The 26,578-nt window shown below is 50.3% G+C and overlaps 10 protein-coding genes across 10 annotated transcripts; 5 read left to right on the top strand and 5 right to left on the bottom strand.

Annotated features, from left to right (window-relative positions):
• Window positions 1–723: 723 nt before the first annotated feature.
• N7474_001339 (hemerythrin domain-containing protein) lies at window positions 724–1,625 on the bottom strand (the record flags this gene model as incomplete). Its single annotated transcript, XM_057192754.1, has 3 exons — window positions 724–927; window positions 1,000–1,482; window positions 1,542–1,625. 3 exons carry the CDS (start codon window positions 1,623–1,625, stop codon window positions 724–726), a joined length of 771 nt encoding a protein of 256 aa, XP_057057707.1.
• An 828-nt stretch (window positions 1,626–2,453) lies between these two features.
• Window positions 2,454–5,974, bottom strand: N7474_001338 (uncharacterized protein; the record flags this gene model as incomplete). The annotated part of the gene is made up of 3 exons (XM_057192753.1): window positions 2,454–2,713; window positions 2,923–3,326; window positions 4,689–5,974. The coding sequence occupies 3 exons, from the start codon at window positions 5,972–5,974 to the stop codon at window positions 2,454–2,456; spliced, it is 1,950 nt and encodes a 649-aa protein (XP_057057706.1).
• Window positions 5,975–7,048: 1,074 nt separating this feature from the next.
• Window positions 7,049–8,144, top strand: N7474_001337 (Zn(II)2Cys6 transcription factor domain-containing protein; the record flags this gene model as incomplete). The annotated part of the gene is made up of 4 exons (XM_057192752.1): window positions 7,049–7,150; window positions 7,208–7,540; window positions 7,597–8,024; window positions 8,096–8,144. 4 exons carry the CDS (start codon window positions 7,049–7,051, stop codon window positions 8,142–8,144), a joined length of 912 nt encoding a protein of 303 aa, XP_057057705.1.
• Window positions 8,145–9,497: 1,353 nt separating this feature from the next.
• N7474_001336 (uncharacterized protein) lies at window positions 9,498–10,963 on the top strand (the record flags this gene model as incomplete). Its single annotated transcript, XM_057192751.1, has 3 exons — window positions 9,498–9,888; window positions 9,954–10,537; window positions 10,955–10,963. 3 exons carry the CDS (start codon window positions 9,498–9,500, stop codon window positions 10,961–10,963), a joined length of 984 nt encoding a protein of 327 aa, XP_057057704.1.
• Window positions 10,964–11,673: 710 nt separating this feature from the next.
• Window positions 11,674–13,222, bottom strand: N7474_001335 (Zn(II)2Cys6 transcription factor; the record flags this gene model as incomplete). The annotated part of the gene is made up of 2 exons (XM_057192750.1): window positions 11,674–13,111; window positions 13,158–13,222. 2 exons carry the CDS (start codon window positions 13,220–13,222, stop codon window positions 11,674–11,676), a joined length of 1,503 nt encoding a protein of 500 aa, XP_057057703.1.
• Window positions 13,223–14,411: 1,189 nt separating this feature from the next.
• N7474_001334 (pepsin-like aspartic protease) lies at window positions 14,412–15,770 on the top strand (the record flags this gene model as incomplete). Its single annotated transcript, XM_057192749.1, has 1 exon — window positions 14,412–15,770. The coding sequence occupies one exon, from the start codon at window positions 14,412–14,414 to the stop codon at window positions 15,768–15,770; it is 1,359 nt and encodes a 452-aa protein (XP_057057702.1).
• A 571-nt stretch (window positions 15,771–16,341) lies between these two features.
• On the bottom strand, window positions 16,342–18,167 carry N7474_001333 (Zn(II)2Cys6 transcription factor domain-containing protein; the record flags this gene model as incomplete). The annotated part of the gene is made up of 4 exons (XM_057192748.1): window positions 16,342–17,061; window positions 17,362–17,712; window positions 17,771–18,049; window positions 18,108–18,167. 4 exons carry the CDS (start codon window positions 18,165–18,167, stop codon window positions 16,342–16,344), a joined length of 1,410 nt encoding a protein of 469 aa, XP_057057701.1.
• Window positions 18,168–18,954: 787 nt separating this feature from the next.
• On the top strand, window positions 18,955–21,085 carry N7474_001332 (signal recognition particle subunit SRP72; the record flags this gene model as incomplete). Its single annotated transcript, XM_057192747.1, has 4 exons — window positions 18,955–19,275; window positions 19,337–19,610; window positions 19,667–19,811; window positions 19,867–21,085. The coding sequence occupies 4 exons, from the start codon at window positions 18,955–18,957 to the stop codon at window positions 21,083–21,085; spliced, it is 1,959 nt and encodes a 652-aa protein (XP_057057700.1).
• A 288-nt stretch (window positions 21,086–21,373) lies between these two features.
• Window positions 21,374–22,678, bottom strand: N7474_001331 (Gfo/Idh/MocA family protein; the record flags this gene model as incomplete). The annotated part of the gene is made up of 1 exon (XM_057192746.1): window positions 21,374–22,678. The coding sequence occupies one exon, from the start codon at window positions 22,676–22,678 to the stop codon at window positions 21,374–21,376; it is 1,305 nt and encodes a 434-aa protein (XP_057057699.1).
• Window positions 22,679–23,941: 1,263 nt separating this feature from the next.
• rfeF (uncharacterized protein) lies at window positions 23,942–25,687 on the top strand (the record flags this gene model as incomplete). The annotated part of the gene is made up of 4 exons (XM_057192745.1): window positions 23,942–24,223; window positions 24,316–25,177; window positions 25,239–25,306; window positions 25,361–25,687. 4 exons carry the CDS (start codon window positions 23,942–23,944, stop codon window positions 25,685–25,687), a joined length of 1,539 nt encoding a protein of 512 aa, XP_057057698.1.
• Between the last annotated feature and the right edge of the window lie 891 nt (window positions 25,688–26,578).

The raw sequence follows: 26,578 nt of genomic DNA, 5'->3' as shown, positions 1-26,578 counted from the left end.
ATAAGCATATCTCTTCTCTGCTGATCGGCTAACTAGACGAAACAAAATATTGTCCCTGGTGCATCTGTCCTCTCGGCAGTACCTGCTCGCGGCTAGACCCCTGGACACTGCCGACCCACTAACCCCCGTCGATGATCTGAGCCCGGACAAAGATTGTGACTAGCACAGAAGCTTGGACAATGCGATAGTCAGACTGTTTAGGTGCAAGATAGTCGCCCCTGGCTCCTGACTGCACCTATTACGGACTACTGATCACACAATAATATGCATCAATTAAATGTTGCCCCACCGGCGACGGTTCAGGGTCGGGGTAGCCCGACGCCTCTTCTGTCAGCCAAGAAAAAAACCTTAACTCTTTTCCCGTGAGTGGAGATGCCCGGGCACTTAGTACTCGGCACTTAGGGCTGAAAATTGTCTTAATTAGTGGTCTCATAGTGCCAAGGTCACGCAATATATATAGTTTAGGTTCAAATGCACGTCCTTTTTTTTTTTTTTTTTTTTCTTTCCTACTTATTGCATGTCACAAAAGCAACCATTGAAGTGATCTTTCGATAATTATCACTATCTGTCTCTGAAAGACGACCTCTCAACCCATATCAACGTTGATGAACAACTGCAGATGTAAGCCCCACATTTTGCAGCCTTAGCAGTAGTGCCTGACCATTCGTGATATGAAAAAGAACCAATCAATCCATCACTACGCCTCGAATGGCCGAACCATTCCTACTTTTCTCCTTCGGTCGGCCCAAATGCTAACGGGCGAGGCTTCCCCCACATATCGCACGGGAGAAAACGCCATGCACCTGCGTGCCGGCGAGCAAACAAGTAGTTTATTACCCACTCAGCCAGGGGAGGCAACGAAGGCCACTGATTTCCACCCTCGAAGGTGACGTCGCGCAGACCAAGCACCATAGGGGGCACCACTTGCTGTGATTTGCGATTTGATTAATCAATATGACTTTCTTCTCTCTTTCTGCCCAGTACACATAACTTACGTACCTTTTCTTGTTTCGTCGCAGTGGCTACACACTGCTTGTGCACTTTCAGCAAAGCCCCTCCGTTGTAAGGCTGCATTGAGAGGAGGCTATCGATCTCGTTGCTTAGATGCTGGTGGAAACTGGGGGCCATGTGCTCGATGATCCCACGGAGGGCAGAGGCATCGTAGGATGCGGGTTTAGTGCTAGCCCCATATGTTAGGAGGGTTTTCAGCTGTGATTCAAATGCGTGATGCTGCTCCACATTGTTTCCCAGGAAGCCAGGGAAGCCAATCGCTTTCTCAAAACCGGGAAACATCTGTTTCTCTTCTAGGACGTGGTGATCAGACACCCAGGATGCCCAGAATTTTATAAAAGTGAGGAAGTCCTCAATGTCGGCTGGCCTTTGAACTTGTTCGGCCTGCAAGTAGATACTGTTTAGGCCGCGGAGCATACAATTATGGGCACATGCCATTTCGTTTGCGATGTAAATGGCAGCGTGTTTTGACTATCGGACGTTAGCTGGGGGTAACTTAATTAGGCATTTAGATAGGGATCGCGACGCACCACATCCTGGGTTTTGGATGGGGTTTCGATGAGTGGCCACGGCCCATCCGCCCATGCGCGACTTTCCATAGTGACCGCAGGCATAGATTTGGAGCCAGGGGTTTCAAAGGGGAAAAAAAAAATCGATGACTATAGCTGTGGGAGAGGAATACTTTGGGGAACTTGCAAGGTAGAAGAGGCTGGAGGAAGTGCAATTCTTGGTAAAAGGAAACTGGGAGAGTCTGCGCTAAATAGACAGTACTGATTTCAATCATCAAATGAAGCTAAGAAAGCCGAGGATTGGGAGTTGGACTTGATCATGCCTGCGTGTATGACAGCCGCAGTATCTCAAATCGGATGAGTGATCTATTGGCCACGCCGTAGCGACTGGATGTGTGGCTTAGGTTTGTAGGATATCGCTGTAACTAATGGGCATAGCAGGTCCACATGAAGCATACTGACGCCACAGATACTGGCCAGAACAACTATTATACGGAGCTTTTTAGAGAGTGGCGTTTGGAGAGTTCACACTAGCCAACTTGGTTGGTGGGGGCGAAAGGGCTAATGTACTGTACGAGTTTCAGGCCCCCTGTCGCTAAACTCACATGCAGTTTGTTGGTCCCAAGCTGAATAGTTAGAGGAAGACTACTATGCATGGTCAGTATTCACTGAAACACTTAATAGGTTTGGAAGGTCCACAAGCAGATCCAATGATTGACATACCGACAGAGTTCTCATGGGCACTCAGCAGTATGCTGATCTCCAACGGCCCTACTAGAAGGATTAAGGCCGAAATCTGTCAGGGATGCGCTGTCAACCGAAGACTGCCAAGAAAGTCGTCAGGAAGTTCAAAGAGAGTTACAAGTAGAGCTAACATGAGAACGAGCGACCCAAGCATATTAAGACATTGTTTATAGCCTCGCGTACCCGGGATCATCCAATTTTGTTCTCCCCTGACAGCTCAGCCACCGTATTTCCCGACAGCTCAGTCGCGCCCTTGTGAGCAGATGCCTCAGCGTAGATGGGATCGCCCGGGGCTGCGCTGGTCTGCCGGCCGTCGCCATCTAACTGGCGTGGATTTGCCATAGAAGCATCAGGAATTCGCTCGCGATGTTGAAGTTTTTGTCGTCGTCGTCGGATTATGAAGAACATAATCACGAGGACGATGGCAGCGCCTGCAACACAACCCACCACTATCCCGGCAATCGAGCCAGAACTTAAAGAATCATTTGACGATGGTCCATTTTTCTGTTGGGATGCAACTGTTGGGTTTGCTGTTGATGATGTTGTTGTGGATGTTGTTGTTGACATTGTGTTGGAAGCTATGGGGACAACTGTACTCGTCGCAGCCTATTGACCCTTTAGTTGCGAACCAGTGGCAAGAAAAGGGAATGATGGAAACCGACTGGCAGCGATGAAAAGACTGTTAGCATATCCGGATCGGTAATTTTCCCAGCAGAGGTGTTGATGTCGATTGACCACTCCGCCCCTGTTAAATCGGTGTTCATCACCGGTACTGTGTGGCTCAGAGCGCTCATGTCCAACCCGAGCATGTCGACTGGGCCAAGCAACATATTGCGCATTATCCATCCGCTCTCTCCCATCGTCAGGTTCCATTGCATCCCCAAACCCGGCCCGGTAGCCAGTAGCTGTGGCGTGACGGGCTGTTCGTTTGTGAGACCTAGCTGGTATGTAGAGTTATAATCCCAGTTGCGAATGAAGTAGATTCCTTGGTCAAAGAATATCTGCCAATTTTCCGAGGTGAAGGAGCGTATGGGGCCGAGCTCGGGGGTATTAGGGGAGTCGCTTGGTAGGCCAGTTGCAAGTGTCGTGTTGCTCCCAATAGCCGTGTTGGAGAACCGGTAGTAGTAGGTCGGGTTGAAGGCATTATGATTATTAGACATTCTGAAGGTGTGAAGTCGGTGTTAGAGAGAGGTATGCGATTCTGGGATATTCAGCGATTGTAATTTATCGCATTTAGTATGGTGTTTCGGGGTGAGTGGCTTGCTTGTGAAAGCGCCGTAGATAAAAAAGCACCTTACAGTAGTATTAACGGGGTGGGTACAGACATATATACCCCTATCTTTCATTGATTATAGCCCCAAACGTATTCGGTAGGGATTTTCTCTGCTCGTTTGGTGACAGCAGTTGGGCCAATGGGAGGGTCGAATTGAACCAGGAGTTGATCAAGCTGAAAGTATAAAATTTAGTAATTTGAAATACACCAAGCCACCTTAATCATAGTTAAAATCAAACGCCTGAAGGAATCCTAACCTTCCCTAAGCCCTAAATACATACCTCAATTTCTTGTTCTAAAGCCTAAGTACTAAAGATACAGGCACGTGTTGCTTTTTAACGGCTGGCCGAAGCAAACCTGCACGTTTGCCCAGTCACATCCTGCTTATTTGTTCTGGCAGGTGTATCTTCGATCAGTAGATCCATTTAGAGGCGTACGGAGCATCTTCAGTTAATATGCCTGCCCAGAGAGGACGGCCTGCGCTGTCTGGCCATACGTTTGCAGGGATGGGGCTCCGCAATTTAAATCTCTGGGCGCTTAGGGTTGCTCAGTGATCAGCTCGAACTTAAGATTTACAGATATAACCCCTTGTCACTGGCCCCAAAAAAGATCCCGAGTCTTCTCGTCGCCAGAAATGGAAAGAAATTTATCCTTCGTAGCAGAATGTTTTATGAGCATTATATGTATTTGACTTGTGTGTGTAGCATATCAAGGATTTGATAAGGCTTGGAAGCTTTCAAGACAGGATTGCTGGGCGTCGAGGCTATGAGTTACTAAATACATGATTCTAGCGTGAGATCAATATTAAGAAGCGGAACAAATTATCGACTTAGTGGATCATTGATCGGCTACACACTACCTGACTTTGCAATGTGGGAATGTGGTCAAAGCCATCAAGATAGAAGATGTATGGCATTCTGAGCATAATCTGGCTATCCCTTTAACAGTACAGAACGCGTAGTAAGCGAAATCAACGCACAATGTCAAGTATGTCAAAATTGAAAGCAGTTTCGTGCTGTACAAAACAACTTCTATCCATAGTTCCACCATGCCGGGCATCCGGACATAATTTCGGACAACGACAGATCTAGGTTCCAGTGTTGACAGTACCGACTGTAACGTTCCGGATAGTGCATCCGTGGGCTTCATACCGATCGGGATATGACCCGTCAAGCACACTTTCAAGCCAGGCCACGGCGCGTGGAAGCCCATTAACCATCTCATCTAGGTGCCCGCCGACGGTATTTCGCTCATATAATATATTTGCTCCAAGCATGCAGTTACGATTGACGTAATAATCCGCATCTTGTATAGGGGTCGCCTCATCTTTTATCGCCTTGTAAACGAACACAGGCGACCGTGGAACCCCATGGTAGGTCATGAACTCATTCTCCAAAAGGATCTGTCTGATAAGGGGATCGTGGAGCACTGCACTTCCGTTGACGAAGTAGTCATAAATACTCTGGTTGGCGAAAGCGGCAAACCCTTGTGTAGCTGACATCTTTCTGGCAGCTAGAAATCCGGTTTTGTTATGGAGACCTGACGTTTTCAATTGACTGACCAGACGATCGTATGCCTCTGGGTACTGTATCAAAGGACCGATCATGGCCCCAACAGCAATATAAGCAAAAGGCGTTCGTTCAACCACATCAATGCAACGAGTGCTGTTGGCAACCAAGCCCCCAAGGGCGGCACCGTGTATTTGAAGTTCAGGGGCATATTGTTCTTGTAATTCCAATGCCCACTCACTTGCTATGGACCCTCCCGAATACCCCCAAAGAGCCACCCGAGACTTATGGTCGACACCAAAGCCGGAAGATAAAGAGGCACGTATAGAATCAATCGTTGCGTGGCCTTCTTGAATTCCAGCAACATTGGCTGCCAAGGGGCCCTCGAAATCAGGGACTGTAACGAACCAGCCTCGTCCCAGAGCATTCCCGATATCAGTAAGCGAATTATCGACAATTTCAAAGGCTGCGCCGTCGGAGGGCCCTGCTCCAGAAGGTGGACTACTGTAGAGCGAGTAACTTGGGCTGGCGTCGACATTAATTGTGTTGTAAGGAATTAGATAAGAAAGCAAAGCTGGGTTGGATGATAATTGCTTAGAGGGCGAGAAAAGCGTTGTCACCGCCCAAGAAGGTTGATAACGACTGTCCGTGGTGCGATAAAGAATATTGTAGACCCCTGAACAGTTACCTGTGATGTCTGATAGGTTTCCGGCGGCTTTTCTCAGTCGCAGTATGGCTCCCGGTGGGTGGAACTCGAAGCCAAATGGAGCACTGTACCAAGGATCTTGGCTCGGAGGAAGAGGTGCTGATGGTTGAACAGTCACGGACTCGGACGTGGAACGAGCCGAGACTGTGGGCGACGAGAAAGATGCCCAGGTCAGTAGAGACCAAAGGACGCCATTGCGACAAAATTGATTTAGATAATTCATCGAGGCGGCTCACAACAATGAGAATTTGAGTGTGATTGATCACAACGTTCTGAAATTGAGAAAGAGAAAGGACTAGGGCCACATATTTATAATATTTCACAAGGTAGGGAAATAAAATACGCCGTCTTAGGATAGCCCCGTCAACGAGGATCCATTTTGGATTTTGCCTTCGTTCTAACCTCTATTCGTATTTGCTCGGTTGCGGAAAGCAGCAGCTGATCACATCGGCATCTTTCCCTTGCAGAGCGGCGGCTGGATTCTCCGAGCGAGCGAGATCAATAATCTTATGACCAGCTTGACGAAACTCCTGAGTCTTGAACAACTGCCTGGCCGACGAAGCCAGTGGCACCAGTAACGAAGACACGCATAATACGTGCCGATTGAATTGCGAGGAGAGACCTTTCGAGGTATATGATTGTTCATCAAATATCAGAATTTGACAACGGACCTCTCGGGGTGTTAATAGCCAAATAGGCAGTGATTCAATCTCCTTCGGGATAGGCATAATTCACTACTAGTCTCACGATGCTCGGACCTATGATATTGAACGATCTACGTATATGTCTCACTAAGGCTCGCCGAATGGATAACTTGTAGATCGATACAAAATCGGAATAGCATCATTCGTAATACGAGTAAAGGTTAGCGCATCTTTACTAATGGATAAGGCTAGATTAGCCTATGTAGCAATCGCTACGTTCGGAGTTAAGCAACATTTGTTTCTTGTAGTGTTCCCACCGCCTACTAGTGCTCACCGATTTAATAATTTAAGGATTGTAGATAGTCGTAAAAACAGAACAGCGCCACGCGCAATACGAGTAAAGGTTAGCGCATCTCTACTGATGGCTTAGGCGGCCAATAGGCTAGGTCAGCCTATGTGGCAAAGACGGCGTTCGGGGTTAATTGGCTCCGTTCTTACAGTACTAGTGCCCCCTCCGCCTACCAACACTAAGACGGTAGAGGCACTACTAGGAAGATACTCGCGGCCTTGCCACGATAATCACATCTCTTGTCTCATTTACCCATGCCACATCCTACTACAGACTGAACCATGTGAATAGAGACTGGGTGAGAATGTCGCAAATTCCATCCAAATTCGGAGACGGTGGGAGGAGACGCCGTACACACTCCAAATCTCGTCGTGGCTGCCGAAATTGTAAGCTTCGTCGGGTCAAGGTACGCTTTTTCCGATTACCAAGCGTCTCGAACAGAATCTAACATCAATCTGTCAAGTGTGATGAAGCCAAACCGCAATGCCAGAAGTGTGTGCAGTTTGGACTCGCATGCAATTACAATTTATCCATTGACTCAGACCTCCAACTAGCGAGGGAGGAGACACATAAGATTCACGTGGAGACCCCCGCTGGACATATCGTTTTCAACGCCAACCCCCTCCATACATTTGTGCAGCCCATGGTTTTGGTTGGAGACGGACGTGGTTCTTTCCAGCTGGGTAGGGAAGATCTAACGCGCCTCAGCCGGTTCCAGAGTCATACAGCGTACACATTTGCAACTACCCGATCTACTGAACTCCACACAACTGAAGTGCTCAAAATTGCGATTGAGGTAAGGCTTGTCATTTATACTTAAATTTAGATGTGCTCGAGACTAATTTTTTACAGAGTCCGTTTCTGATGCACATAATTCAAGTCATCACGGCAATGCATGATCGAATCTTAAACAACTCGTCGGATAACGTAAAGCGATCCTTGACCGAAACATATCACTGGTCGCGGGCGGCTGCCTTGCTCAATCAGAAACTATCATTTCCAATTCGACCTCAGGACCGCGATTCTCTCTGGGCCTCCGCTGCTATGTTAGGCATTGCTAGTTTCGCTTCCCTTGAAGCAGCAACTCCGGAAGAAGCATGGCCACTCAAGCCTGCTGATTCCTCCGATCTGACATGGCTCCGTTTACTTGAAGGCAAAATGGCTCTCTGGCAAGCCACCGATCCTCTACGGCCTGATAGTATCTTTCATTCAATGGCAAACGAGTACGCCATGACAAGAACGGAGCCTCCTTCCTTGGAAGTGGAGAAAATACCAAGTGGGTTCGTTGAGCTATACTGCCTGGACAAGCCGCTCGCCTGCGATCACAATCCATACTATCCTGCCGTCTCAGTTCTATCCGGCCTGCTATCCATAAAATGCACGCAGGCAACAATGACTAAGCACCTTGGGTTCTTGGACGCAGTGACACATTCCTTCAAATACCTACTGCATAAAAAAGATGCTCGTGCATTGCTCCTTATGGCTTACTGGTATGGGGGCATGTGCGAATCATTGTGGTGGGTATCGAGGCGGTCCAGGCTCGAATGCCAGGCAATCTGTTTATATTTGGAAAAGTATCATGCGGATCAGGGGCATATTCTGAACATGCTAGCTTTGCCTCGAATTCAATGCGGTCTCGCATCTTGACTAAGATAATACAGTTCAAAATTATCTCAATTGAATATGCACAAAATCCTCTCCCACTAGGAGTAGTATTAGCAGAGAGGTTGCTTTCTTATCGACGCGAGGTCCGCCTGCACATCTCCGGCTTTGGTTTTTTTTTTGTTTGGGGGGGGGGGGTGGGAGAGGAAGATATATACTTGTCTTTAATGCCCATATTGGAATATATCCATCTCAGCCTCGGTACTCACGTATTGTAATTTTGGAAGCTAAAATGACCGAAGTGAAGGAAGTGGGTGACTCGCTTTCGATCTTGTCTCGTGCCGACATCTTCCGGCTTCAATACCAATCCAGAGTTTCTGGCTTCCGGAGATATGTCGGCTGCCAGACATTACACCAAGCAGAGAGGTGGCGTTTAGCTCTGGAGCTCTTATCACCGCCCAATTTCCGGCGACGCTCGTCATGACAGCGTTATTAAACAGCAGTTTCCGCATCTTGTCCATGGAGAATCAGAGTAAAGTACTGTGGTATGTAATTACGGTTATAGTTCATAATCTATAAAGCAGACTTATGAGCGCCAAGACCTTAATTTTATGCAAAAATGGGTTTTAAGTGGGTACCCATTGTAGGTGCCGGTCGTGCTTCGATCTATTGTTTGATTGAAAACAAATCTAATAAAGAAAGTGGCAAAAGAGGTGAGGGTTTGTGAGTTCCTTTCGATTTCGTTCACACAAATGTCTCACCAGACCTCGTGGAACGGTATTCGGGTTGTTGAATCTCCGACGCGCTGGGTTTGAGGGTCGGGTTTCGGAATTACCCACGCAAAATCTTAATAACTAAGGTCATTCCCTAATTTGGATATTTTCAATGACGATTTCATCCTTTGTAAGTTATTAATTTCAAGCTGTACACTTGCTTAACGGGAAGTGGTGGATCGGCCTGTTGGATTTCCCGAATTGGCTCTGACGCTAACCTCATGTCGTATTCAGCGGCCTTACCTCATCGCCGCTTGAGTCCTAGCGCCTTATCAATCTGTCCTGGGTGATTGAGATTTGGGAGTATATAGTTCTCGCCTTGGGCCTTTCTTCCCCTCTTTGTTTCTCTGCTTCGTTGTCTTTCACCCTTCAGTCAAAATGCCAAACCTGAAAATCATTCGATCTGCTGTGGCTGAGCTTCCTAAGGGTCAACCTTTGGTCGTTTGTCTAGTTGGAGGAACAACCGGAATTGGCTCGTATGTAGCCAAGAGCTTCGCCAAAGCCTTTGCTAGTAATGGCTCTAAACTTCGCGTTTACATAATCGGTCGCAACGCTTCGCGTGCTGCAGATGTTGTCAACCAGGGCAAAAGTGCTAGTCCAGGCTCCGACTGGCGATTTGTGCAGGCGACGGACCTCGCGCTTATCAGTGAAGTCGATAAATCATGCGCAGAGATCATTCGACAAGAGACTGAGGCCCCCTTACACAACACACCGAGCATAGATTTGCTATACATGAGTCATTGTTATCCGATTTTTGGGAAACCAACAAGTAAGTCACTACTATATGCCACTAGAATTTCCGCGAATCTACATGTTGACGCGCGGCGCTCTTAGAAACGAGTGAAGGCCTCGATGCCTTTATTTCGACCGTGTACTACTCACGAATCAGATTCATTCTTCAGCTCTTGCCACTACTGACGTCTTCTCCACTGCCGGGACATGTCATTTCAATCTATGCCGGAGGATTTGAGGACGGTACCTCACCAGGCGAGTCACCGATCGGCTGCCCTCCACCATCAACGTACGGTTTGACTGCGGTGCGAAAACACACGAGCTTTATGAAAACTTTCATGTTTGAGGAGCTTGCGGAAAAGAATGCTGGGAAGCTCAGCCTGATTCATATTTATCCGGGCCTCGTCGATGGGCCCGCATTTTACGGGCCTGAAATTCCATCGTGGTTCAGGTTTCTTTGGCGGATTTTGAAGCCCCTGGCATCCCTCTACATGACTTCTGCGGATGACTGCGGCGACGTGATGACGTATCTTGCAACGTCACGGTACCCTGCAAAGGGAACAGCAGGCAATAAATCCGCTGGAGGGGTTGAGGTTGCCAAGAGCACGCAAGGAGAGCCTGGTGGTGGTTGCTATGCCGTCGGGCAAAGAGGAGATGTAGGAGCGAAAGGGAAAAGCTATGCGAAGGTTCGCGGGCATGGAACGAGCAAGGATGTCTGGGATCACACCATGGAGATTTTCACGAAGATTGAGAAGGAAAATGCGAAGATTAATGCGCCTTGACTTTCAATTGTATTGTGTCAGGATTCTCAGCATGGTGGAACCATGGACAAAGAGTTTGTACAGCTCTAAACTGCTTTAAAATTTGGAAATTCTTGACATTGTGCGTTGATTTCGCCTACTACATATTCTGTATTATGGGAGAGACACCGGGTTTATGCTCAGAACGCCAGACATCTTCTATCTTGTTGATTTTTACCATGTTCCCACATTACATATCAGGTAATGAGTGGCCGATCGATGATCCTTCTTTCATTATTCGTCGCCTGCGTGGCGGAATGATTGGATACCACTGCAGGAACATGATCTAACCTCAGAAACCAGACGAACTAATTTTCCGATTTCCTAAGTTCGACAACGTAAAGGTGATTTGTGTTATATCGTACTTTCCGTCCAATTTTTAAACCAAAAAAAAGTGTGTTCAGCTATGAAGAAACCTCTCGAGATGACATGATCTAGGCATATAGCAGAAGCTAGGCTTCAGGCTGATCTCTTCCTTCCAGCCTGAACCTCGGGTCACCAACGACAGAAGCAATGCTTGGCCAATGGCACATATAGCATTCTCGAAAACGATCCATCCAACAGCCTCATACCAGGAAATTGAGGCGTGTGTTTGCGACGAGTCAAATTGGTCATATGGATAAGAGAGTCTAAATGCCCATGAAATGGAGAGAGCAATGAACGAGACAGCTTGAGCCGCCAATCCAATGATGCCGAGCGCGTGAGCCAACAGTGGATGCGGGAGAAGTTCACTGGCCCAGCAACAAATGGCCACGGCTTCTAGAAGCATCAAAATCCAATTTATGGACATAGTATGTACTCTATAGTATATAGAGTAGCCCTTGAAAGAGGGGGCTGCAATCGCAACAGTTTTATCGCACTGGATCGAACTAAGCAGGAGACTTGACAGGACACATCAGGTCTCAAAGGCCGTGGTATATTTGCCTGCGTCGGTTAGAAACGAGCTTCACATCTAATGATTTGGAAACTGGACTTCAAGCGGAATCAGGAAGGCTGCACACTGATTTCTATATTGCTGGAATTCATTTCTTCAATGGATCTTTGGAATCTAGACTTTCTGAAATCCTCAACATCTGGAATACTTCATCCAATCCACTACTAGCATCCAAAATTCCAGAACCGACGTCCTCCAGCTTCGCGACAATTTCCGGGTCGTCAGAATCCTTATCACCATCCGATAGCATAGCTTGAATGACCACAGCCGCCTTTCGTGCGTCCCAAAGCCCATCGCGTGCTGAAGACAGAGAGTCTTGCATCAAGGAAAGCGCCATGTGCAGTATACGGCAACTTCTGGTCTTCATGCAAATAAAGTACAGCATTGCAATGATATTTGTGGACAGTGTAAAATCACGGTTTGAGGCTGCAGAATTTTTCGACGTGTTGGACAGAGAAAGTAGGCTTGAGATTTGGTTGAGAGCAAGTTCAAATTTGTAGTAGGCCTGAACTGACGTATCTGACTGGCTAAATGGAAGCAGAAAAGTTTCGAGTAGCGCACCATGAAAGGTGGATGTCTGACTTTGGAGTAGGAGTTTGCGTTGTACGTCTGAGACGGTGAAAGTCTCCTTGTGTGGATCAGACCCAACATTGGCGATTCCATCTTCTAATCGTCGAAATTCGATCTCTAGCTGCAGTCTCTCATGTAGAATATTGGCTGGTACCTCGTCCAGAGGTTTTAGTTTGTATTCGACATAAAGCACTAGGTGGCGCATTGTCCAGTTCTGCAGAACAACCAGGGTTTCTTCAGCATCAGTAAGACTAGAAAATTGCTCTGGGACCACAGAAGCTAGGCCAGAAACTTGTTTAGTTGAGGTAAGCTCTAGGATAGGAATTCGCTCATAGGAAAAGATGCTCGCATGAATATCGAGACGAGTAAAGACTGCCACCAGTTGTGCCGAAGTGGTGTCTGACCCGGCGTCAAGGGTTTGGTCCATGCAGCACTGTCGTAGCAGTTTTAGACCCTGGTCTAGATGCCAAATAGCTAGCTGCGTGTTGCCAATTAGACACTCAAATATGTAAAAAATGAGACTGCAGATAAGGGCCGCCTCCGGCGAGGCATCCCGTCCAAGAAGATGCAATAATTGTTTGTGAGATCGGAGAATAAGCTTGATGTTCTTGGAAGACACTTCAAGTAAAGCTGACCCAACTCGCAAATAGTCTCGGTGCAAGGAACTGAGCGTGACAAGAGCGTTGCGAATAACAGGCTGATGTTGACTGCGCTGTAGAATGAGATGAGTCCAGAGTGTCGTGTCGGAGAACCGAGAAAGGCATCCTGCCGTTTCACAACAGAAAAAGTGAAGTAGTTCGCGGTCCTGTCGACTGCCGGGGGCCTTGAAAGGAATCTTGTATATCTTGATCGCAACACTTGGACGAAGCTCTTCGGTGTAACCTGGGCAATCCCGACCGGTGCTAACGCATCGTCGACAACTAGGTCGCTCTTCATCGCATTTCACTCGTCGAGACCTGTGCCGTCAGTTTTATATTGGGGCTTTTAAACTTGGCCACATACTTGCAAATAGCGCATCCTGTTCGAACCTTGGGCATGCTCCGACGCGACCTTCGGCTAGCTGGCATCTTGTATGTGGCAGTAGTTCAGGTTTTCAGACAGTGCTAAATGGTCCAAAAAGGCCTCGGGGTAGCGTAGCAATGTAGTGGGGACGTGGACACATCACAGAGTGGAAAAAGGGGTTCCGGCTGACATTTCCTCGATCTGTAGGCTTCGACCTGTCGCCCCCACTTGTGGCAGCGGCGGCAGTTAGCCTCATTGCGCGCTACCCACTAGATCCTGCTGGTTTCCAAAACAATGAACCAAGATTGATTAGGCAGCCTCACGCCGCAGATTGGGCGCCAAGTTCTCGGCTCGGCTGTGTCTACTAACAAAAGACATTCAGATCACTCTTAACAATCTTGTCCTAAGCCTTTCCTCTCTCTACGGCGGCCCTACAACAAATTGAACAACGAGAACATCTGACATATCACGTTTTAACAAAATCTTTCCTTTTGGCCGTTTTCATCCGGCCGCAAGGCACGGTTTCTGTATGATAGTAAAGGCAGAAGTAGGACGGCCCTACGATAACTTGGGTATTAGATCCGCGGTGTATGGATAATGATAACAATACTCGTTTAGCAGGGGATTATAGAAAAAGATAAATAAGAAATATATAAATACTGGATCAGGATCAGAATTCTCAGCGAAGATGTTTGTTTCTCATTTCTACTACCTCCTTTCCAAAAATAAAACGGAGCTGCTCATGCATCGCGTTAGAGCAATAACCTATCAATAAAAAGATTTACCTTGCTACAGAAATGTATACAATGTGTCCGATTGGGCCTGACGTCGTATATTTTGGCCCCATTCTGCTCGGGGGCACGAGAGGATACAAGGAAAACATTTTTCGCTGATGTTGTAGCCTGAGCACCTATTTTGCCCAATTGGAAAGACAAATAGAGATTAAGCGGATCTAAAGTGCTGCCTGAAACCAATTTGAAAAGAACTGAATGCCGGATCTACAATCCGATCCTATTAGCCTTGCAATGTGGCTCATAAGAACATCCAGAAGACTGACGTTAAGGGTGCAGTCTCCACAACGCCAAGGAGCTAAAATATACGAGCCTCGCGGATGCCCATCATGGTTTAGTCGTAAGCTAGGGGACAAAGTGCAATAATAGAACCGCCACTTGATCAATCATTATAAATACTAGCGGAATGATACAGTCTCTTCGATTTAGAGCGCCCTTCTTTTGCTATAATTGAGATATCTCCATGGCTGTGTTTCAACTACTTATCACAAGCATTGTTGGCTTACTAGGATGCGCTAAAGCCAGCAGCCATTCTCCGACTTGGCGAACTTTCGGCATCACATCTAATCTGGTGGCTACGGAGTTTGGTAGTGTCTTCGATGCTCCAGTGGTTATTGGGAATCAGATGTTCCGCCTCCTAGTCGACACCGGGAGTAGTGATACCTACGTCATGCAATCCGGCTATACCTGCGTCAGCAAAGCGACTGACATGGTGATACCCCGGGAGGATTGCCTCTACTCAAACAAAACCTACGACATCTCCGAGTCGTATCGGTCTATTCCCCACGAGATGTTCGGTGTGAAGTACGGCGCAGGTGTTGCCAGCGGGTTCATGGCATCCGAAGACGTTCAGTTAGGTGGTATTTATGCCAAGGGACAGAGGATCGGCATCGCAAATGTGTCCAACCCCATGGGTGACAGGGTCAACAGTGGGCTTCTTGGACTGTCTTATCCCTCAATTACCTCGGCCCACCCAGCGAATCACACTTCCAACGCAACATACTGGTTCGATCGTTTGGTGTATAGCCCTTTATTGTATACAATGCAGCGGCAGGGCTCGATAGATCCCTATTTTAGTCTTGCGCTGGAACATACTCCACAAAATGCCTCCACTGCCTTTGGAGGCTACTTGACCCTCAGCGGTCTTCCGCCGGTCAATCACAGTACCCAATTTTCAACGGTTCCTGTCGAGACCACAGAGGCGATTCCGCTCAGTTTCACATCTGGGAGAAAGGTCCGGTCATATTGGACGACCACAATAAGCGATGTCACGTTTGGTTCGACATCGAACAACCTGGCCGTTAACTCTACCTCATTTCAAGCATTTTTTGACTCTGGAAACCCCCTCTCGTATCTTCCTTCGGCGGTCGTGGAACCCATAAATGCCCTTTTTGATCCTCCTGCGGTCTATGATCCGAAGTCAAAGGTGTGGATGGTCGACTGCTCCGCGAAGGCTCCACAATTCGGCTTGACAATTGGGAATCAGACTTTCTTCCACAAAGGTCAAGACCTTATCTATCAAACTTCGAAAGGTGTCTGTATGTCAAGCCTTGCAACTTCAGAAAGCATCTCGATCGATGGCCTCACATTGAACATAGTCGGTGTCCCGTTCCTGAAAAACGTGGTTGCCGTGTTTGACTTTGGACAAAATGTGATGAGGTTTGCAAAGAAGCTGGATTTTAATGAGAGCATGCCGGGAATTGGCGGAGGGAATGGAATGTCTATCCCGAAATCAAGCGGTTCCAATCTGCTCCAAGAAATAGGCTTTGGGCATCTGTTGGTCCTGTTCATGGTGGCAGTTTTGGTCCTCCTGGGGCTGTAATTCAAAAATTTGGTACTGCTGATCTCTTGAGTATCGCTCCTCAATGCAATTTTGTCTTCTCATTTCGTCCTGTAAATAAGAGCACGTGTTGCAATCATAGGCTATGGATAGCATTTAGAATACTGACATGCCATCCGTATTGCCTGTCAATCCTACTCTTCCGGGCTAGAATTATTGTCCAAGATTGACATTTAATGCGCTGGGAGCTAGTCTGCCGTATTTCCTGTTGACCGAATCAAACCTGCAGGTTGGCCCAGCCACATCCTGCTTATGTTTTGTTCCGATAGGTAGATCTTCGATCAGTAGATCTGTTTAGAGGCGTACGGAGTATCTTCTGCTAATATACCTAGCGCCAAATCGCCTGCCCAGGGAGATTTAAGGAAGTCTGCTCTGTCTAGCCATACGTGTGTAAGGATGAGGCTCTACGATAGGGTTGCTCAGTGACTAGGCTCAAAAGATAAGATTAATAGATACAACCCCTCATCGCTGATCCCAAAATGCCCCTGAGTCTTTTCGTCGTCAGATAAAATCGAAACAACTCTATCCTTCGCAGTGAATCTTTGCATGAGCGTTATATGTATCTCACTTGTGTATGTAATATATCAAGGATTTTGGCAGCAGAATCCCTCTGCCAGTCTGAAGAAAGAGCAGACAAGGAAATGATGCTCAACGGCCACAGTAGGCGCATTGCATCCCACAAACCAACTTTGTAAACAGCCGCCTGATCATTGGACGTTGTTTGACCCAAAGTTAGAAAGTCAAACTGGTAGAATGCGGCTAGCATGTGCAGGACTTGATTTGTCAGGGCTTGGAACTCTTCAAGACAGGATTTCTGGGCGTCGAAAATCTGGGTTTGTTGCTGTGGTGTGCAGGCACGGGCACGAAGAGCATGCTGTAGAAACAAATGTACCTTGCAGGATAGTTGTAGTCGAAAGGTGCTTTGGTATACAAGAACACCGATATGTCGGAGTGAGGTAGGAAACAGTGTGTATGGGCCGAGTGGGTGATCGATCACATGGTCTTGCGGACATATTTCATCAGATAGAGGGTACCGTTGTGTTTCAACGGTGTTCATATCCTGTAGTACCGAGGGGTAACTGGAGAGGGCCATCTCGGGGTCACCGGCGTTGATCAGTCCTTGGGCGAATAAGCATATTCGGGTGCAGTGGTAGGAGTAGATGGCGACCCGAAGGATGTTATATTCAGCCGGAGCAGCGCACTCATAAAACTGTTGTATCCAGACCAAAGCCTCCTTGGTATAGTCTTGTCCTGTCAGAAGAGCTTGATATTGCTAATCCGGCCATGCGTTAGAGAGGAAGAATATAGCAAAGCACAATATGGGGCAACGTGAAGAATTTAATAAAACACATCACACTGACTATAGTATTAAAGACCGTTAGGAAAAGGTCTCGTCCCTCTTGGGTCATTAAGTATTTTGGTGCTTTTCGAGAAAGCAACGCCACCATTCCTTGAGTGTGAATACACCATCCAGATGACTTGAAAACAAAGCTGAAATCAGTAACAGAAAGAAGCTAAATGAAGAAATTGGGTCAGAAATCAATCTATATAAGTTGAACGACTAACTACGTACCTCATAAACGCTCATTAGAAAAACGCAGACTAAAGTCTCGTCACCCTCGGACAGTCGAGGGTCTCGAAGGTCTGAATTTAGAGCAAGGATTGCCTTTCTGTATGACTGTGCCTGGGAAGACCTAGCAGCAAGGGCATGCGTCGTCGTATTTGTGATATAGACGCGCCCAATAGCGTCGCAGACTTGGTGCAGAGTGGACCCCGAGTTGGATGTTGAAACCATGTCGAGGATAGCATTGTAGATAGATATACGGTGGCCGTTTAAGACATCGGATGACATCTTGCTTATGACCAACGGCATACTGTGAGCTTCCCATCGCTCCGCTAGTGGGTATTGAAGGCTGATGCTTGGCTGTCCAAGGGTAGTTAGTGAGTGTGTGATAGCTGAGTTCAGATATTCAAGTGCTTACCCTGTTTATCAGTCCAGCGTGATCCGAAGGGAACAGGACACGCAAATCCTTCCCGTCATTTGTTGCTTGGCCAGCACTATCAGCCTCTGGCGGGAACCCCTCACCCAATACTTGCGCTCTCGGCCCACTGATCTTCGTTCTCTGATAATTTTTGCCCTTCTTCCCTGTGAAAGATGACACATTCTCAAAGCGGAAACGCGCTTCAAGCTCATCTCGATAGCCCTGGCATTGTATCTCTTTCCTTAGGCACTGACCACATGCAGGGCGCTTAAGGTCGCACTATCGGACCAATAAGCAGCGATCATTTGACAAGAATGGGTCCATAGGACCAGCGTACCTTGATACGTCGTTGACGGCAGTTGTAGCAGTCCCGACTAGGACGGCCGGGATTAGGCATGGTGAGCCTCAACTGTTGATTAGGAGGACAAGCAACGGCATCACACTTGGTACTCTTCATATACTAAAGCAACAGTCCATTTGTGCGTACCCGAAAAATGCATTTCCAAACCCCCCTGAAGAGGCTTTCAGCGCGCCGACACAAGCCAAGGGAAAAGGCCAACTACATATTGAAGGCAGTGGGTGCGGGGCAAGAGAGTTGCTGATAGGCCAGCTCGGAGACAGGGGCCGCTCTTGGCGAGACTCAGTCTTCAACCCGATCGAGTCCGGTGTTTAATTGGAAATGTTGAGAGACTTAAGAGGCCCGAATTGGATAGAAAGAGCGTGATAATAGCAGCCATCCAGAATAATCATGGAGATATGGCCGTCGCAGGCGGATTGTCGTGCACAGAGGCTATGGTGTGAGTGAGACAGATCCTTTATATCACTATTAGAGACAATGATTTTGATAGGATCTGTACTCCAAAAACCATAACGGTTATACTTTTGACTTGGGTGGCTACAAGCGGATAGAAATACAAGCTATGTGAGAGTGAGGGAGGACAATAGGGATGAACTACAGTCAATACAACCCGAGGGCACGTGACAGAATACGGCAGACCTCACGGCCACTTGCGCAAGACTGCCCGATCGGGAAGACGCACAGTGGAGCAGTAGTGTTCGCTATCACAAAGACACCACCCCATGGCCGAGAGTTAGGGACATTCATTCCTCCTTTCACCCATCTTGTACCGCCTGTCCGTGCGGACTGAGAATCTCTCGACTGTCGCCTCCTCCCTTACCCCGCCATGGCTGCGCAATCGCTGCCCTCGCTGCTGCAGCGGGCCACCATTGACGACGACGAAGAGGTGCTCCGGTCCTGCAACGCCGCTCTTGCCAAGTCCAAGACCGATCTGAATGCGCAGCATGTCAAAGCTGTGGCCCTGCTCAAACTCGACCGGTATGAAGACTCGCTGCGGGTATTTGCATCCGCAGGTGATGCGCTGAAGGAGAGAGCGAGCTTGGAATATGCATATGCCTTATACAAGTGTGGCAAGCTGGATGAGGCCGCCGAGGCGGTGGCTCGCTCGGGTGCCGGTAGAGGTGCTAGTCATCTCGATGCGCAAGTGGTATGTGACACTTGCCCTCAGGTGCATGGGATATTCGCTAATCTCGTTTTGATTCTCGCAGAGCTACCGTGCTGAGAAATTCCGTCGCACGGCGGAAATCTACAATACTCTGTCGCAGGGTCGGGAAACGTTCAGCAATGAGGCGAATGATTTGAGTATCAACTCGTGGGCCACCGATGCGCAATTGCACTGGAAAGGAGAATCTGGATCTGCGCGACACGCCCGTCTTTCACGGGAAGACCTGGAGTCTTTTGAGACGGTTTACAATGCTGCTTGCGCGAATATTGCCAAGGGGGATTTCAAGCCGGGGGAATTGCTCATCAAGCGGGCGAAAGGTAAGGCTTTCCTCCGATAAATACAAACTACGGCTCTGACCAATTGCGCGAAACAGAGATCTGTCGGACATCGGAGGAGCTTGCGCCGGAGGATAAGGCTGCTGAGTTGGTGCCAATTGCGATCCAGCATCTATATGTTTTGCTCCGACAAGGGAAGACGGAAGAAGCCGAGTCGGTTCTCCAAGAAATTGCGGTAGACAAGTACGTTTGAGATCGATACTCATGGCGGAGGATATTATACTTACCTGGCTTCTAGTGTCTCGGAACTCTCGACAAAGCGAATCGCTCAGAACAACATTGTCCTCGCGCGGCAGACCACAGTCAACCCTTACATCCTCTACAAGGCCCTTCACGACACCCCGGATGCCATCAATAACGACCGGCCGTTCGAGTTCCAGAACAATATTCTGGTGGGCAATTCGCATGCGGCGGATCTACTTGTCCAGAAGTACGATGGCATGATCCGATCCACAGCCAAGACCCTCTCACGCAGCCCCTACCCTTCCACCGCGGCCATCACCAATCTCCTCTCCGTCTACAATGCCGCCGCCCACGCCCAAGGCCAGACCGGCGCTCCAGCCCTGAAGCAGATTCTTTCCTTGCTGGAGAGACGGCCCAAGGACCTGGGCCTGCTCCTCACCGTTGTCCAGCTTTACGTCAGTGCCGGCAACACCACCTCCGCCATCGCCGTGATGGAGCGTTCGCTCCACAGCCTTGAAGACTCCATCGCCGAAGCAGACCAAGAAGCCCGTTTCAACCCCGGTCTGCTGAGTGTCCTTGTATCTCTGTACCAGCTTGAGGGCCGCAAAGTCCAGATCCGCTCCGCCCTCGCCCAGGCCGCTACCTACTGGCGCTCCAAGCCCGAGCCACCCGTCTCCCTCCTTCGCGCCGCCGCCGCATCCCTCCTGCACTCCGAGGACCGCGCCGACCTGGCTACCGCAGGCGACCTCTTCCACTCACTGCACAAGCAAGACCCCAGCGATCGCGTCGCCATCGCCGGCTACGTCGCCTCGCAGGCAACGCTAGACTACTCACAGGTGGAGTCGCAACTGGACCGCCTCCCCGCCGTGGCCGACCTAATCGGCGACATCGACGTCTCCACCCTGGAATCCGCCGGCATTGCGCCCTCCGCCTCGTCTGCTGCCGCTGCGGCCGCCGCATTCGCAGGAGCCCGCAAACGCGCCGCAGCGGACAAGGAAGGTCGCGCGTCCAAACGCGTCCGCAAATCCCGTCTGCCCAAGGACTACGACCCTGCCAAGAAGCCTGACCCGGAGCGCTGGTTGCCTCTGCGCGATCGCTCGTCCTACCGCCCCAAGGGACGGAAGGGCAAGCAGCGCGCCGCAGAGCGGACGCAGGGTGGTGTTGTTTCGGAGAAAGCTGAGGACTTGTCTGCTGCCGCGGCTGCGAAGCCGTCTGCTGGAGGTGGAGGCGGTGGTGGAAACTCGAAGAAGAATAAGAAGAAGGGAAAGCGATGATGGCTTCGCGGGTATGTGTGTACGAGTTCTTACCTTGCCTGTGCATAAAAAATGATTGAATGAAAAGAGTCTTAAAAAAAGGATGATAATCACGCTGATTTGCTAGCCGTGTATGATGAGTCCGTAGAAGCAAATTCTTTTCCTTCCCTTGCTGGTCCTTTCCTTTCAAATCCCAGAAAACTGTTGGTACAATGCCATCCATCCATCTATCGTGGCTGCGCAGGAATGCCATTCCTGACATTCTCTCTCTTCCTTTTGCCTACAGCTCCACCTCGACCGAGGGTTTCTTTAACCCAGGGGGGTGCGAATCGTTCCGCATTGCCGGTCGTAATGATCGAAGATCATGTACAGCATTCTCAGATCCAGCAAGGCGTCGTCGGCGGATGTCTTCGCAGGGACATCGTCGACCAGGTAGGCGTGCAGCGCCGTGAATTCGCTCGCGTATGCCTCTTCACAGGAGCTGACTGTTTCCGTCCTCTTAACTCGAGGTCGAGCCGCCCCGGTGCTGGTGCTGCCATTGCTGACTCCAGCTCCAGTCACATTCGCACATCCATTCCCATTCCCATTCACAGCCTCATCTCCATCCCCATCCACGCTCTCCTCAACAACAACACGCACCGCCCGCCCCTGCCCAATACTCTCCCCAGGGCACGGGAAATCATACTGCAAACTAACCGACCTGCGCTCCCCGTATACCGTCAAGTGGGCGTCGCAGCGCGGGACGGTATCCACGCCTGCTTCATACAGCAGCGTGAACGGGTGGCCGTCATGTCTCGTGTCCGTGTAGTGGAAGATAGCCGAGTAAAACGGGTCTGTGATGGAGACACTGGATACAGCGTTCGGGAACCCCAGTGTCTCGCGCATCAGGGAGAGATCGTGGCAGCCCAGCGTGCCCAGCCAGCGGCAGAAGGCGACGCGGTCTGGGGTTAGGTCTTCGGGGAGGCCGAACATTTCGGAGAGGGTGGAGTGGAATTCGGCGGTGCTGTGTGTGCTGGTTTCATCGGTGCCGTTGTTTCCATTTGTATCGGAGGTGCCGTTAAGCACGCTGGCGACTATATTCATGGGACCGGCGATATTGCGACAACGCGCGTAGTACACGCGTCCCAAACTGGCAAGCTCCTTTTTAAACACATCCTCCACGACTGGCGCATACCGACGCACGCATCCCATGAATATCTTGGGCTTGCCGACGTTGCCGCCATCGCCATCGCCCTCGCCGTGAGTCCGCACCGCCTGGCCTTTCTTGATGGCGTCGCGGATGCGACGCAGGCCATGGATGCTCATACACAGCGGCACCTCGACCATGACGTGCTTGCCGGCTTCCAGGGCGGCCACGGTGTATTTCTCGTGATATTCTGTTGGCAGCAGGTTGAGGATCAGGTCTACGTCTGGGTGGTGGAGGACTTCTTGGATGTCTGTTGTGGTCTGTGCGATGTTGAATTTGGCCTTGCAAGCCTCGGCATGATGGCTGTTCGGATCGTAGATGATGGTTAGATGATATTGCTTCTGGAGGGTGTGTAGAACGGGGAGGTAGGTGGTTGGGACGGCATCGGATGCGCCGAGGATGCCCAGGCGTAGCAGTCGGGTAGACATGATGGAACCCCTGCTGGATCGACCGAGGTGAGCAGAAAGGTTAGGCAGATGGTGATGAGGATGATGATAAGGATGAGGAAGAAGAAGGATGAGCTGGCCCTTTCTCTCCAGCATGCCGGAGTGACATCAGCGGCCCCTTCCTCACTACGATTTCCCCCACGGTTCAGGGGCTAGACCAAAACCTTCCCCGGACGAGATCCATGGATTGCTCACTCAGCATCGCTACTGATATATGTGGTGTTCGTCGGTGTGGGAGTAACTTGGAAGTATACGATCGATCTATGTTCTCAGCCCTAATGAACTATATCGACCGGTGGGGCATTCCTCCCTCAATCTACCACCCTCGCTTTATTGGCCTCGCTCTGTCTGTGTCTCACTAGGCCTATCTGGCATCTGTATCTTCTTCCGCAACCGTTTCTCTTTCACTGCCACAACATCATTTATTCACTCGCCCAGGATCTTGAGTCCCTTTCCATTGCTGACAACCTCTCGGCACAGCTAGATCTTCAATTTGGACCTCGGAGCGATCGTTTGTATGGCTGGGGATGGTGGTCGGCGAGGGAAGGAGTGAATGTAGGGGATGATGGAGAGTGAGGGTGTCATCGTAGCAAGTATAAACTCTTGAATTGGTGAGTGGATGGGGGGTTGCTGACAAGTAGAAGGGGTATAGTTCGTGTCTAACTACGTAAGTGTAGATGAGGCTGTGTTTGTCCCCACCATCCATCACATCGGGTGACTCTCCCTCTTCTCTAGCTCTCTCTCTTTCTCTCTCCCCCCATCTCTGCTCTTCTGGTCTTCTTTTCTTCTTTCCCTTGAACATGGGTGTAAGTATCCCACATCACCACATCCATTCCAACTACCACCACCACCACCATCACCACCTGCACTCCAGCGTCACCTCCAACTCCCCTCTCACTGACTGACTGGTCCATCCCAGTTTGCCTCCAAGATCGCTGCTGGCCAGAACCCCAACATGCCCGGAACCTACGCTGGCGCACCGCCCTCGGGCTACACTGGAGGTCCTCCGGCATCGCTGCAGCCTGGTGGAGTAAGTCCGATCTGCACCAACGTCATGGGAACAAAATCTCACCTTCAACAGAAACCCTACCAGGCATACCCAGGCTCCCCTCCTCCTCCTCTTCCTCAAGGATCGGTAAGCTTTTTCATCTAGTTTACCGTCGTCTCTGTTTCTGTTCCTCTCCCACACTTCGCTTTTGCTTTGTTTACTCCCCACCTCACCCGACCCGCGGATCCGACCCAACCATGTCGCGGCCCTACCAGTCTCAATATTCTCCCTACGGCGGCTCACCTGCTCAACCCCACCATCAGCCATACGGCACGCCGACTCCCCCAGCGCCCCCTGCTGGCTATTCGCGACCACCCCCCGGACCTCCTGGACAACCGCCTGCTCCCTACCCCGCTCAGCCGCAGCAGAGCTATTCACGTCCGCCGCCCCCGCCACCTAATCAGCCCTACGGAGCGGGATCACCATACCCTGGACAGCAGCCACCCCATGTACAGATGAGCCCTGCCCTACATCACTGTGTTATGCTTTGTTTTGTGCCGACCTTTTTGTCGAGTGTTGATGCAACGGATTGTGGGTTGAAACAGATGCTGACAAGCAAACCAAGGGCCAGCCATCGCCTTATCCGCCTCAAGGCCCTCCGTATCCCGGTGCGCAGGGCCACCCCGGACCACCTCCTGGTCCTCCCGGTGGCCAGTATGGCCCGCCTGGCGGTGCTGCCCCGCCAGCGGCTCCCGCGACGCCGCAACAGGTGGCGGCTTATCGCCAGCTGTTGATCGGGACCATCCAAGAGAAGAATCTCCAGAACTTCTATCCTCCCGAACGACTGGACCGACTTGTCCAGTCTCTGGCTGTCGATGCACCGGGCAAGCTCAACCGGCTGATGCACGAATGGTCTGTGCCTATGGAGGTAGCTACTGATGTGATGAAGCTCTCACTGTATGATGTCGTCCTCTATGTCGATGACAGTGGCTCAATCGAATTTGAGGAGAAGGGGCTTCGCAAGGATCAACTTCGCCAGATCCTGGGACTTGTGGCCACCGCTGCGTCGATCTTTGACCAGGATGGGATCTCGATTCGGTTCATGAACTCGATGGAGGTCGGCGATGGGATCCGCAGTGCCGATGATGTAAACCGCCTGGTGTCTCGTGTTCGCTTTGCGGGCTTGACCCCGTTGGGTACCAGCCTGCGGAACAAGGTCATCGACCCGATGGTCGTAGGCCCGGCCCGTTCCAACCGTCTTGACAAGCCCGTGCTGGTCATCGCGATCACAGACGGCCAGCCAGCTGGAGAACCTCACGGGGCTGTCGGCGATGCCATTCGTTTGGCCGTGGACGAGGTATCTCGGACGCGGTACGGCAAGGGTGCGGTCGCCTTCCAGTTCACGCAGGTGGGCACGGACCAACGAGCCCGCGAGTTCCTGGGGGATCTGGATGAAGATCCTCAGATCGGCCCCCTGATTGACTGCACTTCCAGTAAGTTTGGCTAAACCCCAGGCATTGTCTGGTTGATAATTAATCTGGTGGTGATTTTTAGATTTTGAGGTCGAGCAGGACGAGATGTCGCGTGCGAACCCGCCGATCCATTTGACGCGGGAACTTTGGGTGCGTCCATGAAAAACTAGATATGATTTAAAACCAAGCTGACGATCTTGGCAGTGCGCAAAGCTGATGCTCGGTGCGATTGACGCGTCCTACGACACCAAGGATGAGAAGCGAGCGGGAGGTCCACCACCCGCAGGGCCCCCGCCAGCCCAGTATGGCGGCTACGGTTCGGCGCCAGGGGGCTCGTACCCCCCAGGACCGCCGTCCTACAACCCGCAGTCGGGCTACCAGCAGCAGCAGCCTCCCTACCCGCCCTCGAATCAGGGACCCCCCTACGGCCAGCCGCAGCCCCCTTACGGCTACTCTCCCCATCCCCCGGCAGGCCCTTCTCAAGGCTACCCGCCACCTGGACCGTATGGCCAGCCACCACCGCGATATTAGGTCTTCTGGCTTGGTTTGGTCGGCAAATGACGTCACGTCTTCCCTTTTTCGTGTGTTGCTATTTATTTCGTGAATGTAATTTGCCTCCTGAAGGGTAGAATGGACATGGAATGTGGACTACTAGGCACACCGGGGACATGATCCGGTGGGTTGAGCCAAATGAACTCATAGTATCCAGTGTGTACCGGGGGCAGGCTTGAAGTGGGCATGTCCGATCGGCAAAACGTGCCTATATGGCCTGTAGTTAGTGAGTCGTAGGCAGCCGCTATCTGAATGCCTCCCGTCTCATCTGTACTACCATACATAGGACATAGTACTGCAGCGAGTGTCACAGCGTTGCCAATAATAACCGTCGACGCGTGTCAGAGTTTAACTCTGTTTTGCCACGAGCTTGCCTCTCATTTGCCGCATGCACCCAACTTCCCCAGTTTTTCCGCGTATGTTCCAGACATTACTTTCGCCTGTCACTGCGCCACATCCCCCTGCCGCTTTCGGTCTGGCCCCATCGCTTTTCTGTCCGTTTCGTCTTTTGTCTCTGAACACACTTCCTTTCTCTTTCTTTCCATTTCTCTTCCTTATTGTCTGCCTTCGGACCCGACACTCGTTCACTCTCACCACCGCTTCACTCGTTCTGCGCTTGGGCTTCGTCACAGGGAAGAAAATCACGTCCCACCTCTCCCTCGCCTTCTTCCACCCCGATCTCGATGTACTAAACCATTTGCGCCAGAAGCATGCCTTCTAGTTTGACTACACTATCTCGCTCAAGCCATCGATTCGGTCCCTTTGACGCCTAGGACAGACAGACACCCACGCCGAGAGAGAAAGAGAGAAACAGGAAATCCGATCGCCGACCGGGTCCTTCCCGCACAGGCACATTCCCCGTGCGCGCCT

The sequence above is a fragment of the Penicillium riverlandense genome (genome assembly GCF_028828495.1).
Source record: "Penicillium riverlandense strain IBT 135883 chromosome Unknown utg000001l_segment0_segment0, whole genome shotgun sequence".
In the NCBI taxonomy this organism is placed as follows: Eukaryota; Fungi; Ascomycota; class Eurotiomycetes; order Eurotiales; family Aspergillaceae; genus Penicillium; species Penicillium riverlandense.
The sequence above is the reverse complement of the archived record's forward strand: the minus strand, read 5'-3'. Positions and strand labels throughout refer to the sequence as shown.